At 43.1% G+C, this 18467-nt stretch overlaps 1 protein-coding gene across 6 annotated transcripts in view; it reads right to left on the minus strand.

Moving 5' to 3' along the window:
- LOC119029141 (E3 ubiquitin-protein ligase DTX1-like) overlaps positions 1-18467 on the minus strand; it is a 46489-nt gene that overhangs the window by 9837 nt on the left and 18185 nt on the right. For all 6 annotated transcript variants that reach the window (XM_037115783.1, XM_037115798.1, XM_037115790.1 and 3 more), the window contains 2 exons: positions 7690-7904; positions 6205-7103 (listed from right to left, as the gene is read on the minus strand). In XM_037115783.1, coding sequence (XP_036971678.1) covers positions 6205-7103; positions 7690-7904 — 1114 coding nt within the window. The remainder of the gene's footprint in view (positions 1-6204; positions 7104-7689; positions 7905-18467) is intronic.

Here is an 18467-nt window from a genome sequence, read left to right on the forward strand (position 1 = left end):
TTATTATGTGTGTCACCTTACTCTTACTCTCTCTCTCTCTCTCTCCCTCCTTCTCTATCTCTCCCCCTCTCTCTCCCTCCTTCTCTATCTCTCCCCCTCTCTCTCTCTCCTTCTCTATCTCTCCCCCTCTCTCTCTCCTGGCCTGATTTCTTGCACCACTGTGTCATCAATCTTTGACAGTTTGCTTACTCGATTCTTTGTCTCCATTCCCATAAGGCTTTGTTTTGGGTGATGTCTGAGTCTGAAACTGTGTCTCCACACACACACACACACACACACACACACACACACACACACACACACACACACACACACACACACACACACACATATATATCTACAGACCCCTCCCCCTCTACAAAATGTTGACTGTCTGGGGCTAGCAACAATGCTGACTGGACCAGCACCATTGTCTACCTCTAACCCCATCCCAAAAATAGTCCCTTTCTAATTATGCTGCTAGATCAGCACTGACATCAATATGATATAGTATTCCACCACACCCATCCGACCCCCAAAATCTCATCTACCCTAATACTGCTGTGAGTGTGAGATGGTAATTAAGGTGTCATTACTAACTTGCGGAGTTATGATTCAAACAGCTGAGAATGTTTATAGTCTGCTAAAAGGAAGCTAGCCAGAGAAAAATAACCTCCTGAAAATAACAAAACAATACAGAACTAGAGAGAAGCATACAAGAGAAAAGAACTAAGGCTGGGCAGAGGGGGAAGGAGTAGAGAGCAGAGAGAAGAGAAAACTAGCGGAGGCTCAGCATTGTGCTGCTAATGTGGCCCAGGCTTGGGTAATCCAACAAAGGTTACTGTGGACCAACAATGAGGCTCTGAGGGGCACAGGCTGCCGAGACGCGACCGGAGACGAGGGAGGAGAGGAGCCAGGGAAGGAGAGGAGGGGGCAGGGAATAAGAAACAGGGCTGAGGGAGGGGGCATGGCCAGAAACTGTTGATTCAACCAAAAAGTGGGTAAACTTTCTAAAAGATTGTTTCCTCACTGATTTCTGTCAGTCAGCACTTACTGGGTCTATAGTCACTGTGGCCCAATCAACATGTTGACAGCAAAGTGACAACAGGTGCAGTGGAGAGGCAAAACCCCCCAAAAGAAAATGGTTTTGTATGTGGTGACAATTGCTCTCTCCTTATCCTTCCTGACTGATTATTCTCCAGTTCTGTGTCCTGCTGGCATCCTTGTCACTACTTGTAGCATTCAAGTTTCAAGACTCAAATGTTTATTGTCATATGCACAGTAAGCACTTCCTTTGCTGTCCACAGGTTGCCAACAATGTAAAAAGAACCGAAATATACAAAGTATAACCAGGTTGCACAGGTAGTCCAGCTCCTCCAGGATGGCACATCCATATGTGCAAAAAGGTTTGCTCTGTCACCCAGCACAGTCTTAAGATCTTGGAGGAGATACAGGGCTACTGGCCATTAGACAACGTGAGCTAGACAGGGCCATAGAGAGGCATCAACCCAGCAGCAGGACCAGTATCTGAACTGTGCTGCCAGAGCCCTTCACAATGACCTCAAGGCAACCGGTGTGCATGTTTCTGACCAAAACGTCAGAAAGAGCCTTAATGAGGGTGGCAAGAGGGCCTGAGCCCTCTAGTGGGACCTGTGCTCACAGCACAGGACTGTGCGAGTCGACTGGAATTCACGAGGGAACACCAGAATTGTCAGGTTCACTACTGGCTTCCTGTTCTCTTCACAGATGAGAGCAGGTTCACACTGAGCACATGTGATAGGCATGAAGGAGTCTGGTGAACGTTTTGCTGTCTGTCACATCATCCAGCATCACCAGTTTGATGGTGGGTCAGTCATGGCCTTGCATGGCATATCCTTGGAGGGTCGCACAGACGTCCATGCCATAGCCAAAGGTACCTGACTGGTGTTAGGTACCAGGATTAAATCCCCAGAGTGATTGTAAGACCTTACACTGGTGTAGTGGGCCCTGGGTTCCCCCTGGAACCGAACAATGCCCATCTCGTGTGTAGGCAATTTCTGGATGACAATGGCATTGATCCCATTGACTGACTCTCTTGTTCCTCTGACCTAAATCCATTTGTCCAATGGTCCGATGCCACCGCCACAGACTGTCCAGGAGCTAACTGATGCCCTGATCATGGTCTGGGGGGGAGATCCAATAGGTAACGGTCCTCCGATTTATAGGGAAAATGTCCAGACATTGTGGGGACTGCGTACAGGCACTATTGGGGCCATCCACACTACTGAGTTACATTATGAGTTGCCTAATAAAATTCACACAAGTTAGATCATCCTGTGATTTCAATTTTGTACTTGATTTGGAATCAAGTCCTCAATGGGTTGATGATTTTTGTTTCCACTAACCATAGTTATGTCATTTTATTCTCACCAAACACATCAGTTCAGATTTTCAACTTGAATAATTTGTTTACCAATATCTGGTGTGTGATTATAATCGATTTAACAAAGCATTAGCTTAAGAGCCTTCTGTTGGGTATTTACTGCAATGGTTAGTAAGTATCAGCTGGCAACAAATTATTTTACCCTCACTGATGCAGTGAGTAGCTTCTCATTTCTTAAACAACCATGTCTGAAGACATATCCTGTGGTTGTGGAATAGATGGTTCTCTGTTCCAGAAAGGTCAAGTTATTGGTCTGCATCAAGAAAAGAAAACAACTTCAGAGACCGCTGAAAATTAGGTCAGGAACTGTCCAACACATTCTTAAAACCTGGAAGCACAGTGATGAACCATCATCTTTTCGAGAAAGAAATCTGGCAGGAAAAAGATCTTAAGTGATCAGAGATCACTTAAGAACATGTGAAAAGAACTCAAGGGATCAGGACTAAACAGCTGTGTAGCCTTAAGAAAACCACTCGTCAGTGAGGATAATCAGAAAAAAAGGCTTCAGTTTACTAGGGAGCAGAAAGACTCTTCTCAGTCGCAGGCCACATTGTGCAAAAGAAACCGTCAGCTTAATTTTAGGAAATGTTAACCAGTTAGACTGCCTCAGCAACTCGCTAAAAGATGAATAGCAGTGAGGGCCACAATTAGTTGTGTAGGTGTGGTTGTTTATTTGTTTCTAAAAAGAACAGAGAAAAAGTTTGATTCAACCATCCTCTGTTTGCTACAAAGGGTTTATGGTTAATGGTTAAGATGCACAGATTGTTTAGGATTAAGGTTATCTTCTTAGTTTGATTTTAAAAAATGTTCTAAATAACACAATCCTGTATTTGCAAAAAGGCATAGCAAATTGAATTATGACTGAATAATACCATTATTTGGATTCACTATTAATAAAAGAACAAATGTTAAATGCATTTATCTGTCATTTATCTTACCAGTCCCGCAACAATATACAGACATACAAACTGAAATTTCCAGGAAATATTTACGAATGGTGACTTATAATTAATCCACCGCTTTTTAAGTATTTGAAAAATGTAAGTTTTGACCTGGGTATCACCGAGTTCATCTGCAGGGGACCATGAATGTAGGAGAGACTTTGGTGTTGACCAAAGTGGTGGACTGACAGACGCTGACAAACATTTCCACTCATACAGCCATGCAGCTTGCATGGCTTAAAGTCCTATAATATAATATAAAAGCTCTGAACAAAGTCAAGAGAAAAACGCTGTGATAAAGTGAGGTGACAGAGAAGAAGATGAGGAGGAGCTGACAAGCTTGAGAATGATTGGAAAAGAAACATGAGTTCAAGAGTACATGGGGGGGTGCGTTCAAGTTGGGAGGAGCGAGGAGGGGGAGGAGGTGGGGGAGGAGGGTGGGTCAGGATGGCAGTTTACTCCAAACCAAATCTAATCTGTTATCTAGTTACACAAGTCAAACTTGGGATAATTTCATAAAGCTCATGGAGTGGAGTATTGCTTTATCTTCAAAACTATTGTGATATATAACTTTATAACCCATATTTTAAGATGTTTAAGATTGATAGAGGTGTTCCTAGAAAGTCAAAGGAAGACAGGGTTATCTAGAAAGTGTTGTTTTGGCATCTCACCGTAAATGTTCCACATAATGTGACTTTTTGTTTGTCCACCTCTTAAGTTAAAGCAATTTTCAATTCAACAACTTTGTTTTGTGTCCCCATGATTCCTGAGGTCTCCACAGTGGCCTCCAATTTATGTGGACCCCTAACAGAACTGCTCTTTACTCAGACCTTTGTTCCATGCATACTGCTATATGCATAAAATAGCTTTAGAGAGTGGGGGGCATGGCTGACCCATGGCCTCTCCCTCAATCCCTCCTTCTCCTTCCAATCTGCTCCAGAGCTGCCACTTCACAGATGGAGAGCACACAGAGCCCTCAGCTGACTTTTGACACAAACTAATGACACACACACACACACACACACACCGTAAACCGTAATAAAGTTTTAGCATTTCACAACTTTAGTTGGGCCTTGCTACCATTTTTCATGAAGATTCTTTGAATTTTCCTTCCTCTACATTTATTGTTGCATTTGAGTTACCGCTTTTCGACAAAATGCAGTGGGTCTTCAAGTTTTTTTTAACCTGCTAAAAAGCTACTGACCCCATTCCCACTTCCTGCAGGCAAGGCAGCCCGTCTTTTTATCTGAAGCGCCACTTCACTGATGTTATGTTTCACTCCACAGACGCTCCAGAAGCATGAAGAGAACACAACAATTGGTCTATTGTGAAAAAGAAGTGTCTGTAAAACGATGGATAAATCATTTTGAGCGTCACAAACCCCGCAAAATGACTCATTTCACTATCATGATATGTGCCATACTGCCCAAAGACGTTTGGAAAGTCTAGCAGAGGTGCATGATGAAACTATCTTCTCCCCACCAAGTTAGCTGGGCGCTAAATAGGAAATTAGCCGGCTCTGTCGGCAATGCAGATATTTTCATAGCTGGGAAGCTGAGCTGTCATAGGAATGAACGGGGCTCCACCTCCAACACTGTACCCAGAATAAAACATCCTGAATGAAATGCCTTCTTATCAATGTGCTGCCACTGCATCTTGATAACGTGTCATCACTTCACACGGCGGAATTTAGCTTGTTCACATTTAGATCAAAGCTGAGCTGAGATGATGTAAACCTGTATCTACTGCAGAGTCAACTGACCTGGGTGTAAATGCAATGCACATTCCCATTGCACTAATGTGCGGGTTTAAGTGGGATTTCTGACCAGTGAGTGTTAATGTTAATGTTAGCAGAATTCACTGCCTTCAAGTGCAGTTAACAAATGACGTGAATATATGATAGGCACAACAGAATCTCATTAGTCTCCCTATTTAACATTCTTCTTCACTGCTTTCTATCACCTCATGCAACATCACTTTTACTTCTGTTTGGTACATTTTGCTCAACAGACCAAATATCTAATGGAATACATTATTAGTTTAACTTTAATCAAGACGGCAGAACACTTTCTAATGAGCGTTATGAGGGTTGGATGTATGCACGTTTGTATATGTGTACATATTTAGAGTTCCAAGCCCAGGCGTGCATTTTTGTGTGAGTGCTTCTGCGTGTTTGAACATGCAAGCTTGCAAATGTCAACGGGCTGATGAGCATTTGTCAACAGTATTTCTCACTGCATGTCCACACACACTTAATAAATGTTTGTGACTGCAACACGACTGCCCGCTATGGGAGAATATCCAGTGTGAGATTTCACTTTAGATGACATTATGATGAGCTGAGAATAAATATTAAGTTTCAGTGTCTCAATTTTTAAATCCCTGAAAATGACTGCTGTGTAGTCCAATCATTTTTAACTGTAACAAGGATTTACAAAAATAACTTCATTCAGTCACTCCAGTATTATAAGATGTGCATCCCGCTCTTATCAAAATAAAAAAGAAACTGAGCTACAAAACGTTGGTCTGTGTTCAAATTTACTCCAACAGTTGTTGACATTAAATCTGAATTTTGAAACTGCAAAGCACAGCAGGGGCTTTATGAGTTTATCCTGCAGCTCCTTGTGATGTTTATTGTGGAAATTCAAATACAGTAAAATAAAATTTTGCTAACTTATGCAGCCCTAGAGCAACCTGCAAACACCTTAATCTTCCTCAGACCATGCAAATACTAGAGCCTGACCGATACTTGATTTTTGAGGCCGATGCCATGACTGATATTATGTAGTAAAAATTCCGATCAATATATCGGCTCATATACTCAGTATTGTTTTGCAGTGTGTGTGTGTTTGAGCTACTCACCCTGATGCTATTAGCGCTCTGGACTGGGCCATTGCAATCCTCTGTAACGTTGGTCTGCTCAGTCCAGCTAAGCTCGATCTCTGTGGTAACGGAGCATGGCACACATTTGCTGCCGATGAAGGCGTGCGCTGTGGCTTCATCACCACTGGCGACGGAGAGGGCACAGGAGAGGGGGGCGTGGTCACACTGCTGGCAGGGGAAATTAATGTTCCCGTTGGCACCGGTTCACTGGCTGACGAGGAGTGCTTGGGTGGAATGGACGGAGGATTCACATTTGGGTTGGATGATGGAGGCTGAGGAGGTGGTAGGGATGGCGGAGGAGGCCTGTTAACAGACGAGGAGATACCCAGAGAGGAGGTGCCGGCAGTGAGGGCAGCCAACGACTGAGCAAAGAGCTGGGCGTTCCTTCGTGGAGAGGCAGTGTTTCTGGAAATGGCAAGGCCGTGTGGCAGCGTCTGATAGTAGTTGGAGTTGGAATTCGAGTTCTGCTGCTGTCCTTGTCCTAGAGTGGCTGATTTAGATGGACTCAAAGGTTTGGAGGTGATGGATGCTGTATTCTTGGTTCGCTGCATGGTTAGTGAGCGTCTACCTAGAGTTTGTATGCCTGCTCCTCCTCCCCCTGCTCCTCCAGTGTTGGTCTTCACACTAAGGACCAGCATGCACTGCTGACAGGAACAAGGTTGGCCCAGTCCAGTCGTTGGTAAGCCCCCATTGGGGTAGACAGAGCTACCAATCCCCAAACCGGTCCCCGACACTCCGACACCAAGCAGGGCTCCTGTTAGGCCTCCACCCCCTCCTACACCTCCTCCTTTGGGTACTGGGAGAGGACCAGACACTAAAGGGTATGTCATGTCAGCACGTCTCTGGAGCCTGCGACACCTCTGGCTCTGTCTATTCACCTGCATGAGAGAACAAAACATGAGCTTATGACATATTATGTTCACTTTGTAACTCTCACTATGGGGTCATCACATAAGAAGCATGCTGCAGCTCCAAAGCTAAATATCACTCATTTGTAGGGATGAGGAGAAATACAGAAACTCACAGTATGACATCATCATGATAAATACTTGATGATAAATCTGAAGTGTCCAGCATTTATCATTCCTGTACAATTTTTACTCAAGGCGCTTAAGCTTTCCACCCATAGTTAAATAAAAGTACCCTGTCATGACCTAAGCATGTGCAAAAAGTAGCCAGTAGCAATTCCTCCCTCCCTCTGGTTGTACAGCAGGACTAGCAGAGAGGGAAGAAAGGCGAAGGAGTCATTGTTCCAAATAGAAATGCAGTTTACTGTGCACTCACACAGGAGCAAAACTAACGCTTAGAATCACTAAGTGGAGAGGCTAAAATCAGCTTGTGATGAATGTAAAGGCAAACAGCAATCACAATGTTCTACAAATCATTTGGTAGAAGAATTAAAGGTACTGGCAAAGTTTCAAGTGGCTTCTGTCACTGATGTCAGTGTAAAGACTTTAAACTCACCTGTGTCATGTTCTGGAAGTCAATGAGGTAGCAGAAGCCGAGTGGTGTCAGATCAAGGCAGGGCTGCTTGCGGTTGTGGGCATTCTCGATGGCAATGGCCACCTCCATGTCGTAGGGTGTCCACGTACCGGCATCGTTTTCCCACTCCCACTGCCAGCCCTGACCTGGGGCTGAGGCTGGGTCATAAAAACTCCTGCGCACCGGACGGATGGTTCCTGGGTTAGAGATGAAGAAAAGAATGTGTGTTAGTTAATGATTTTGTCCCAGTAGGTTTACAGTAGTTAACCAGGAGCCTCTCCACCATGTAAAAGACACAAGGTTTTATAAGCAAGCTTGTAATGACACAATATCCACCATTCTTCTTATTTTGTGGATGCCCATTGATTTCTGGGATTCACCACTGTTTTCTTACTTTTGCGCATCTCCTTGGTGAGAGTAAACTGTAAGAGTGGTCGAGAGCACTGTCATCAAGAAAAGAGATAAACATCCCATTTACACAGTCCACAGTGTTTGTCCAATGCACACAACATTGGCTCAGGGGTAGAGCCAGCGTCTTGTTATCTGAAGGTTGATGGTTCGATTGCCCTGTTCTGCATGTCAAATTCTGAACCCTAAACTGCTCCTGATGTGCTGGTCAGCACCTTGCATGACAGCCACCGCCATCAGTGTCTGAATGTATGTATGAACAAAAGTAAGTCGCTTTGGACAAAAATGTCGGCTAAATCCCCTAAAAAAAGTTTTATATCATAGGAACATAAAAAAAAACAAAACAAAACATAAACGATTCATATATTCTAAATTAGACTCAGCTTATATGTTTAAGAGGAATTTTAATGATTGGATTGTTTAATTTGTAGTTAAAACTACTATTGGTTAATTCATCCTAATTAAAACTGCCACCTTTTGAATGGCATGGCCAGTTGGCCAGTTGGCCAGGGGGGAGCACATGACTTCCTCGCGCTGCACAATAGTTCCTTGGGAATGTGTCTGACTAATGGAGCTGGCGGAGATGACTGGCTGATTGGTAAACTATTTGTAATTCTATGAACCACCATCTAGTTTAACTGTTATAAAACAAATTTTATAAAAATACATAGATTACATAGGGGACCACGGTTCAAACCCACAGAGCAGACCTGAGTGCTCTTCTCACCACCGGTCCACTAGCATTGGCAAGGTATAAGCAAATTTCATACTGCACTTCAGTTGTAACCTCAGACTAGTCCAGTTTTACACACACAGCTGTAAAAGATTATGTTCTTTGAAACATTCTGGGTTGGCAAATATCCTGTTTTAGAGCAGTCCAATGTGTACCAAGAACATGTAACTGATCATAATTAAGCATTATGTGTTTAATGTTGTAATTCCATTTCCCAGTTTATAGCCCCTCACATTTTTTTTTCTCTGGAAAAAGATGTTGCCCACCCATTTGATAGAGTCATGATGTAGCCATTCAAACTAAATGCATGATTTTCATTCAAATACGCTGACAACTGGGTAAACACATCCACCACAACAATTTCACAAAACCGATGCAGCGTAGTTAGTTACATAGTTTTAAGAGCACAAAGTCCACTTTGCCCTTTTACTCACAATCATATACTCATACGTCGTAATGTTCAGCCCAACAATCTACGCACAGTGTCTTAACTAATTAAACATACAAATGAATAACTTGAACACAACGATGTGTCTCTGTCTCCCAGTGGGACTAAGAGCTGGGAGGAGGGTCCCTAAACCAACCAACCAGAAACTACCTCAGTCTTCAGGGGTTAACGGGCTATTCAGTCGATGCCAGGACAAGAGAGGAGAGGAAGGCATATTTGAGTGTGTGTGTTTGAGAGTGGGTGAGAGACCAGGACAAAGACGTGATATTGGCAACGTGGCATCGGCACACAGACATCAAAAGGACGGGGGTGAATGGACGGGGGGTTGCGTTTGCTTGGTGTGGAGACAGAGGCAGAGAGGGGGTGAATAAATAAACTGAGATATCACCTACCGTTTGTTGTCTCTAGCAGTCATTTGTGGGAGGAATACTAGTCTACAAGATCCTAACTGACTTCCTTTGAAGCACAAAGTATATGTGAAAGGTAAAGAGATGTAAGTATACAGCAAGGCTTCAAAATGTACATGAGATGACGTGAAAAAGAGTGTTTGTGTATATGACCCCTCCTCTTACTCTGTCTCTCTGCTGAATGACTCCAGTGGCAGAAAGGAGTCGACAGTCTGATTACTGTGTGAATTACTTTTTTTGATTTCTTTCTCAAACTGCAGAATGAACAAGTCTGTTATTCTGATATACCTGAAACCCACCTGTAGACAGTCATACGGACGTCATGCTAACATTTCACTGCAGTGTGAATTATAGTGTCTATAGAGTGAGTGGTGAGTCGCAGCAGCTCAGCAACACTGCCGTTTGTGTTGAACACAAAGAGTTTGCATATGGTTAGGATTAGGCATTTAAATCATATTCACCAAAACTAACAGCAAACAGCAAATGCCTTAATCCTGCTGCTCTCTCACAGTGCCACACCCCTTCTGAGTGTTTCCCGTCAGAGCCGGATCAACAGAGGACGAGCTGCTGCTTTCATACGTCTGTCACAGTTGAAATAAACATGCAACATGTCTGGGCATGGCCACACTGGATTTAAGCACCTGTCAGACTGTGTGCAACGGTAAGTGCAGGATAGAAATAAATACATTTAAAAAATGAACTCATGGTATACCCTTTTTAAAGTATGTTCTTGGTCTTCATTGACAGGACAACTTAAGAGGTGGGATACATAGCAATGCTGACATGCAGCATAGGTATGCGGTCGGACTCGAACCTTGGGCCACTTTACCTCAGTCAAGGGCGGAACACTCTACCAATTGAGCTACTGGGGCGCCCACTGAGGTATATTCTTAATCCACTGTAGTAGTAGTGAGGTAGTTGTTAGTTGTTTTAAGAAACCACACTTGAGCTGATTAAACCGTATACATCTGGAAGGTGAACGACTCATTATGTGTGTGGTGTCCATGGGAAAGAGCACGAGTGTGAGAAATTGAAGTGTGTGAAGTGAATGAGAGAGGACAAAGGGGCCTGAGGCAGGTGGAGGAAAAGACCAGCCATCTGGTCTTTATTGTTCTCTCTACCACTAACCCCTCCCTGCACGCACGCAGGCACACACACGCACGCAGGCAGGCACACACACACACACACACACACACACACACACACACACACACACACACACACACACACACACACACACATCTTTGTATTTGTTTGGACATTTTTGATATTTTCTCTCCAGAGTTTCAAATGTGACTAATCACATTCAATTTGACTTTACATTGCAAGGTCACGATTCAATTTTAACAAATCTTCTCAGCACTGACGGCTATGCTATTAAAAGACAATTGTATCTTGACAAATCAATCGTTTAATGCCCTGACAAGTGTAATTCACAAAAAAAAAATCAAAAGCTTGGAAGGATCCGGGTGTCTTCTTCCAGTGGTCACTGCGCTCTGATCTTGAAGGGCAGTACAGACCAAAAAACTAAGAATTTCATCGCAAAACTAAAATGTTTAGAAGCAGTCCTGGTAAGGAGTGCATGTAATGGAATGGTGGGGGGGTGTCCATGTTTGAACCCAGACTGATTTCTGCCCTATCCTGAACCCAGCCCGAATCAAATCAGATAAAATTGCCTATATTTTCTAATGACAACTTGAAGCACCTCACAAAAATGTTCATCAACCTCCACTGAATCAATTTCACTTGCATTGGTGCAGATGAAAGTAACAATAGGTTCAATGGAGATGCAAAAGCAAGACATCACCCCCCAAAAGAAATAGTTTTGCAATTGCTAGCAACAGATAGTTTCTCTTTCTCCTTATCCTTTGTGACTGACTCTTCTCTAGTTCTGTGATTTGTTCCCAATCAGGTTGCACAGGTAGTCCAGCTCCTCCAGGATGGAAAATCATGTGTGGTTGCAAAAACGTTTGCCCTCTTCCAGCACAGTCTCAAGAGCATGGAGGAGACATCAGGAGACTGACAGATACACAAGGAGAGCTGGACAGGACTGTAGAGGGGAATCAACCCCACGGTAGGACCAATATCTGCACTGCACTGCCAGAGCCCTACAAAATGACCTCCAGCAGGCTGCTGGTGTGCATGTTTCTTACCAAACTGCCAGAGAGAGACTTCATGAGGGTGGCATGAAGTTCTGATGTCCTCTCATGGGACCTGTGCTCCCAGCCCAGGACTGGCAGTCACGAGGGAACACCAGAATCGTAAGGTCCGCCACTGTCGGCTCGTTCTCCACACAGGTGAAAGCAGGATCACATTGAGCACATGTGATAGGCATGAAGGAGTCAGCAGACGCTGTGGTGAACATTATGCTGCCTGGAACATCATCCAGCCTAACAGGTTTGGTACCCTGACTGCTGTTAGGTACAGGGACGAAATCCTCAGACTGTCACACCTTACGCTGGTGCAGTGGACCCTGGGTATCTCCTGGTGCAGGACAGTGCCCGGCCTCATGTGGCCAGAGTGTGTTGGCAGTTCCTGAATGATGAAAGGCATTGAGGCCACTGACCGGCTCCCTTGTTCCTCTGACCTAAATCCAATTGCAGCTATGGGACGTTATGTATCACGTACGGCCACAAACTGTCCAGGAGCTCACTGATTCCCCGATCCAGGTCTGGGAGGAGATCCCCTGGGCCACCATCCACCAACTCATCAGGAGCATATATGGTGATGTGGGGGGCTAGAAACACTACTGAGTCGCACTATGAGTTGCTGCGATAAAATTCACGCAAGTTGGATCAGCCTGTGATTTAAAGGTTTTACTTTTGGTGTGATTTTGAATCCAGCCCACAGTGGGTTGATGATTTTGGTTTCCACTGATCGTTGTCACGTCATTTTGTACTCGACAAATTACACGTTGTACAGCAGTGAAGACTTTCATCTTGAATAATTTATTCATCAAGATCTGATGTTTGTTTGAAGTGTTCCCTTATCTTTTTTCAAGCAGTGTAGAATGAGAGTCTCTATCGATGATAATATTGACAATGAGAATTACATTTCACACCAACCACAGGTGCGTTAGAACTGAAGCAAATGCAGGGAATGGTTTTCTTAAATGTAAAGAGAAGATGGCAGTGAGAGGAGGAAGAGTCGAAAGTCGAAGGAGGAACATGAGATAAGAGAAGAATGTAGATCCAGTGGATGAACTCACAAAGTCAAGCTGGCCGAGAGTCAGCAATGCAAAAACTTTTACCATTTTTACTTTTTTTCATCAACTTCACACTTCACTTCGCTTCCCGTTTGTTTAGCATCCTCTCACGTCTCCCTCTTCTTCTCTTGTGATTTGTTTATCTTGATGGCTCACCCCTTCTGTCTGATATCATCTCCCATGTTGCTGTCACTTTTTCTTTTAACTCTACTTGTCTTCTCTTGCGGTCACTGTTTGCTTCCTGGAAACCCTCTCCTCTGGTTTTCCATCTACTTCAATACACCTACATTTTCAACTGACTGTCAGAACAATTTAACATCCCCCTTCATAACGAAAAAAGAAATCACATTCACATGGTAGAGAAAAAAAATTGTAGTACAGTTTGCTGATCAGGAGAAATGGACTTGAGTGCTGTGGAAATGTTTTCCTCGACAAGTGAACATAAGAGTCAAGCCAAGGCCATATTTGAGCCTCAAACCACCACACTGTGTATCTTAAACACTTCTTTTTTTGCATTACATTTTTTTCCCCTTCCTGTGAGCCCCGCTAAACTGCATCACATGAGAGTCATCAGCCAAAGGTAATCCTGAGTGTGTGTGTGTGTGTTTAATTTCTATGCTTGGTCAATTTCCATCCGGTTATGGGCAGAAACTTTGACTTTTCTACTTTAAAGGTGAGGTTGCAAGGAATTTATTCACTGATGCCTGAACATGCTTTCATGTAAGTATGTATGGTTGTATGTGGTGGTTACAATCACAGGCAGTAAATGATGTCCCCAGGAGGCCTACACAGTAACCCGACACGAACAGTTTCACAACATCAACTGTGCTGCCCGCTGACCCAAACACGAACCTCTTTCACCTTCCTCACACTGGGTTTCCTTTATTGCCTTGTGATTTATGATGTGTCCATGTAAAAAAAAAAACAGACAGGACAGGCAGCGTCCAGTACACTAACTGGAAGCTAAGTTAGTTTTACTTTTGACAATTTTTGATTGCTAATCAATGTTTCTCAGTTTCATTTATCTGTCATACCAGCTGGAAAAGTTGAAAAGTTGTTTACCGCTTTCTTTAAACAAAGTTTTTATCAAGACTAAAAAATATCCTGAGGTCAAATTTATCTATCAGGTCTTTATCTTACTCCTTTCTTTGTCTGGACTATTAAGCCATTTTATTCTCCACACATCTTTTTTTTACAATCTTATACCATTCAGTAATATTCTTTCTTGCGGTTTAACTGTTCTGTTGCCCTCTGCGCACTTCATCAGCTTTCCTCCTCCTATCTTGTTGTACCACTTACTCCCATCAGCTCTTTATCTTTAGCCCTTTTCACACAGAGCCTCTGTAATATTGTAGTAACGAAGGTTTGCCTTCATGCCACCTTTGTTTATTCACGCTATAACAAGCAGTACGAGCATATAGCAGCTCAAGTGTGTCATTTCATACACCATACCAGCTGTTAATCTAAACATGTATCTGTCATCTGCTTATAAACACATGGATGCTGTTATAAAGTGCTGCGAGTGAGATCCTGTCCCACCATGCATCATGGTAAGCGACAAAGATATGTTTTTGCTCTAACATCACTTAACCACCACCAGTAAATTGCAGACCCTGTCTGGTTCTAACTTCATAGAGGGATGCTGTTTTCCAGGAGGAACTTCCCTGAAGACTTGGTCAGTAGGGCTGTCTGTCTGTTGTGGTAACTTCCTCCTCATTACATTTTGTATTTTTTCTATACAAGTTGCCAGGGACAGTGACAACAACAGCACAATAGTGGACGGAGACAAAGACACGGTGAGGTTTTTGCTCCATATCAAGTCATATAATCATTGCCAGTCAACTTTGGGAGTCGCCTGGCCAGGGACAGATGCTGTTTATTGGCGGAAATGTGAGGAAGAGTTGCACTCCGCTGGTGGATCAGAGGCCGAACTAAACTGTCCCCCCATTCCGCCTCAGATGGCGGAATATTGGCCCAAGATTCCCACCTTGAAAAGGCGGTGTGAATGGGGCTTTTGTCTCGACTTTGTCTCACCTTGAAAGAGTCCAGTCCCCTGAGTTTTGGGTTCAGAGTCAATTTTCAGCTTCACAGAGTGTGAGAGACAAAAGCAGAGAAAAGAGTGATGGAGGAGATGGAGATGGAGAGAAAGATTGTGAGAGACACATCCGGTGGTCCAGAGAGAGCATGAGACTTTTAGACAAAAGAAGAAGACACCCTAACCTTAATGGTCAAAAATGATCAGACACACACTCCACTCCGTGATGCACTGGTATTGCAATCACTCATGTACATTTGAATAGCCCCTATTAAATGTGTGAAATGCTGCTTAACTACAGTAACACAATTCTTTTGAAAATTATGAGAACACCATTACAGGAAACACTTTTTGCACAGTCCAAATCAATTATCACAAAACAATGTCTGCCAATAAAAACAAAGGGAAGTTACGAAAGGGTTGTATAAATCTTTCATTTCAACATCTTGTTAGAATCACTAAAACATCTTGCAAAATTCTCCTGGGACAAATCAGCAAGCATTCCTATGGGCAGCAGGTTTCCATCAGCTACATTCACAAGGTTACAGTCTGCTCTGTGAGCTGATTTCCCAAACGTTAGAGAAACTTACAACTACTCAGCTAGATTTCATCTGGAAAAACTTGATTTGATTACAGTAGGTGTGTAATTTTTATTATCATTCAAAAAACCTTAAGGATTTATCTTGAGTATCACATATGTGTTTGTAGTGCATGTAAACGTGATTTGTAATTTCCTGCCGTAACCTGAACTGCCCCAGTAACCTGCTTTGTTGTGTGCATGTAAACGTAGTCAGTATTAATGTTTGGTTCTACTCCCTCCCCATTTCTTCTCACCACAATCCACCCCTCCCCAACGTCTCTGGGGAGTCCCCCATCCAACCCTTACCCCCCTTCTACCATGACCCTAATGCCCCAGGGCATTGTGGGGGTCTGGGAATGTGTCTCCTTCAGCAAGACCAGCTGGAATGAGAAGAGCAACATGCTGCAGAAGCAGAAAAAAAGATGCCCTCAAAGGCTGGCTGACATAGGAGGCTGAAGCCCATTGTGTAATTGAGGGCCAGATTAAATGGAGAGCACCTCTTGTGTTTCACCATATTTCTAGCTTTTTTTCAGTTAATCAACAGTTAATAGATGTTCGCTTATCGAAACAAAAAAAAAAAACCCCGAAACTGACACCCGTACTTGTAACAATGAACAATGACCTCCACCATAACACAACATTTTGTGTGACCAACGAAAGCTCAATCAGTTCAAGACACAAGCACAGCACTGCCCATCCCGTTTAACAGCTGATCTCTGGGATGTGCACGGCAGGGACACCACACTATTGAGCATGAGTAGATATGGGCAGCCACCTGTTGCACATAAAACGCAAAACTTTCATAGAGAGGTGAAATTTCGCTGCGGCTCTGACGTGCCGCAGCAGAGGCGAACCGATGAGCAGCAGTGTGTCGATCTGATGGTATTCACAGTCTGATAACGTAACAGGTCCTTCATTCAATAGAACAAAGAGAAATGTCCCACAAAGCAACGTTACAGGACCAAACAACAGTAACGTAGTAGCTGTTAGGAAATGAATACCACAGTTAAACACTGGAGAAGTGTCTGTCAACCTGTCTGTCCTACCAACCGCTCATCACATTTCTGCCCAAAAACAGCGTCTGCCCCTGGCAAAAAACTTTAACTCACCAAGTGATTGTCTCCTTCCACTATTGTGTTGTTGTAGTTACTGTCTTGAAATAAATCACTGTGAGTGAGAGACTCAGAAAGCATCCTGTTCACTGATGGCGATTAAATAATTATTGTGATTTCGTGCAGAAAACATAACTTTGTCACTTACTAGGATGTTTAGCGGGTCAGGATCACAATCACAACAATTACTGCATCATATGATATTAAACAGTCAGTACATGTTTAGATGAACATGGAGGGCACCGGGGGGGGAAACACATGGAAAAAAAACACACAGCCGACATGACCTGACATTATTTACATCAAAACTGCTTGGTTTTGTGTGAACAAACAAAGGTGGAGAATTGGCAAATGTCTGCAAGAAGACTGTCTGAGCCCCACAGCACTGTGAGCCCCCTATTAGTTTCCAGGTGGGAGAAACTGAGTGGGTAATATGTTTCAACTACTTTTTTTTTAATCTGCTAAGCTTTTTACTTGGCATTGCTACACAAAGTACATTAACAAAGCTTGCTTCAAATATCAATTTATGATAGGTCTTCTGAAAATTTGACAAAATCTGCATCTGCATCTGATTGGTTGTTCAGCTAAACAAATCAGTACAAGAGAGGAGAAACATAAAAAGAAGAGGAAGCCTCTCTACCCTGTAGTATCCTGTAAAATTCAAAATGTATTTCATTGCTCTAAAGATTGTCTTATCCGAAAACAATGCACTGTGCAGCACCAGACCAATACGCCCTCCCACTGCGGGGTGGTGTACCACAAGTAAGGTGGTTTGTTGTTTTGCTCATCCCATTTGAAGCAATGATGGCCTACTCAGAAACTTTCTCATATTACATCTAAACAGGCCAGCAGCCACAAGCAGTGACACTTCCTGCGGCAAGCTCAGCTGCCACAGACTAACCGTGGCAGCTGCTGCTGTTTGGAGCAGCTGCCACAGACCTGCCACTGTTCAGGGGGTACAGTCAAAACTTTAAAACTTAAGAAAGCCCTTTAAGAATTCAGCTTTGGGAAGTGACGAGAGGAAGTATTAAGTGTGCCTTGTAATGAATGGGTTACACTTTCATTCCAGTTCTCTGTTGAACTTAAGGTTCAAGACAATATGATGTTATGGGTTTAAATAGAACAAATAACAGACCCTTCAGAACATTAACATCATGTTTGACAGGCTTTCTGGCTCTGTACAGTAAGAAGTCCTTCATCATGTAAAGCTTCATTGACAGCATTCCTGCTGTGACTTACCCTAGATAGATACCCCCAGATCCCAAAAGTGTGTTACATAGCTTACTAAGTGACCAATACATTTTTCAGCACATTACAAGATTCTAATTAAAAATCATGTGCTACAGGCACTGCTTTAACAAATACTATGAGGAAAAAAAAAAGTTTTATTAAGTTAATATGACACTCACTGACAATATGGCAATATGATATTTAGCTTGGTAGTCTACATGGAAAGAAATATTAGTAATGAGGACATTATTAAAGTGTTGTTGCTAACTCATTTTTTTCTTTATTAGACCCTTTACTAATATATTCCAATGTGTATGAAATAGTTCAAGCCCAGTGAATTTACATAGGTACTTGTATCTACCTTTAAGGATGAGAAACCTATAGGTTTGATAGATACAATGTCCAGTGACTCGTGTGGTAAGCCATGCAAAATACGGACTGCCAGGGGTGGGCCAATGAGTGTGACCCACCAGGCTACAACACCGGCTAGAAATGGGCTAAAATGACAGTCATCTTGTCACGAGAGACTTCCAGTCTTAGTGAACAGTTTATATACACATATATTATGGCAGTCTTAAGTTCCAATTTTTTCTACAACTCTC

Source organism: Acanthopagrus latus, chromosome 1, assembly GCF_904848185.1.
Source record: "Acanthopagrus latus isolate v.2019 chromosome 1, fAcaLat1.1, whole genome shotgun sequence".
NCBI lineage: Eukaryota > Metazoa > Chordata > Actinopteri > Spariformes > Sparidae > Acanthopagrus > Acanthopagrus latus.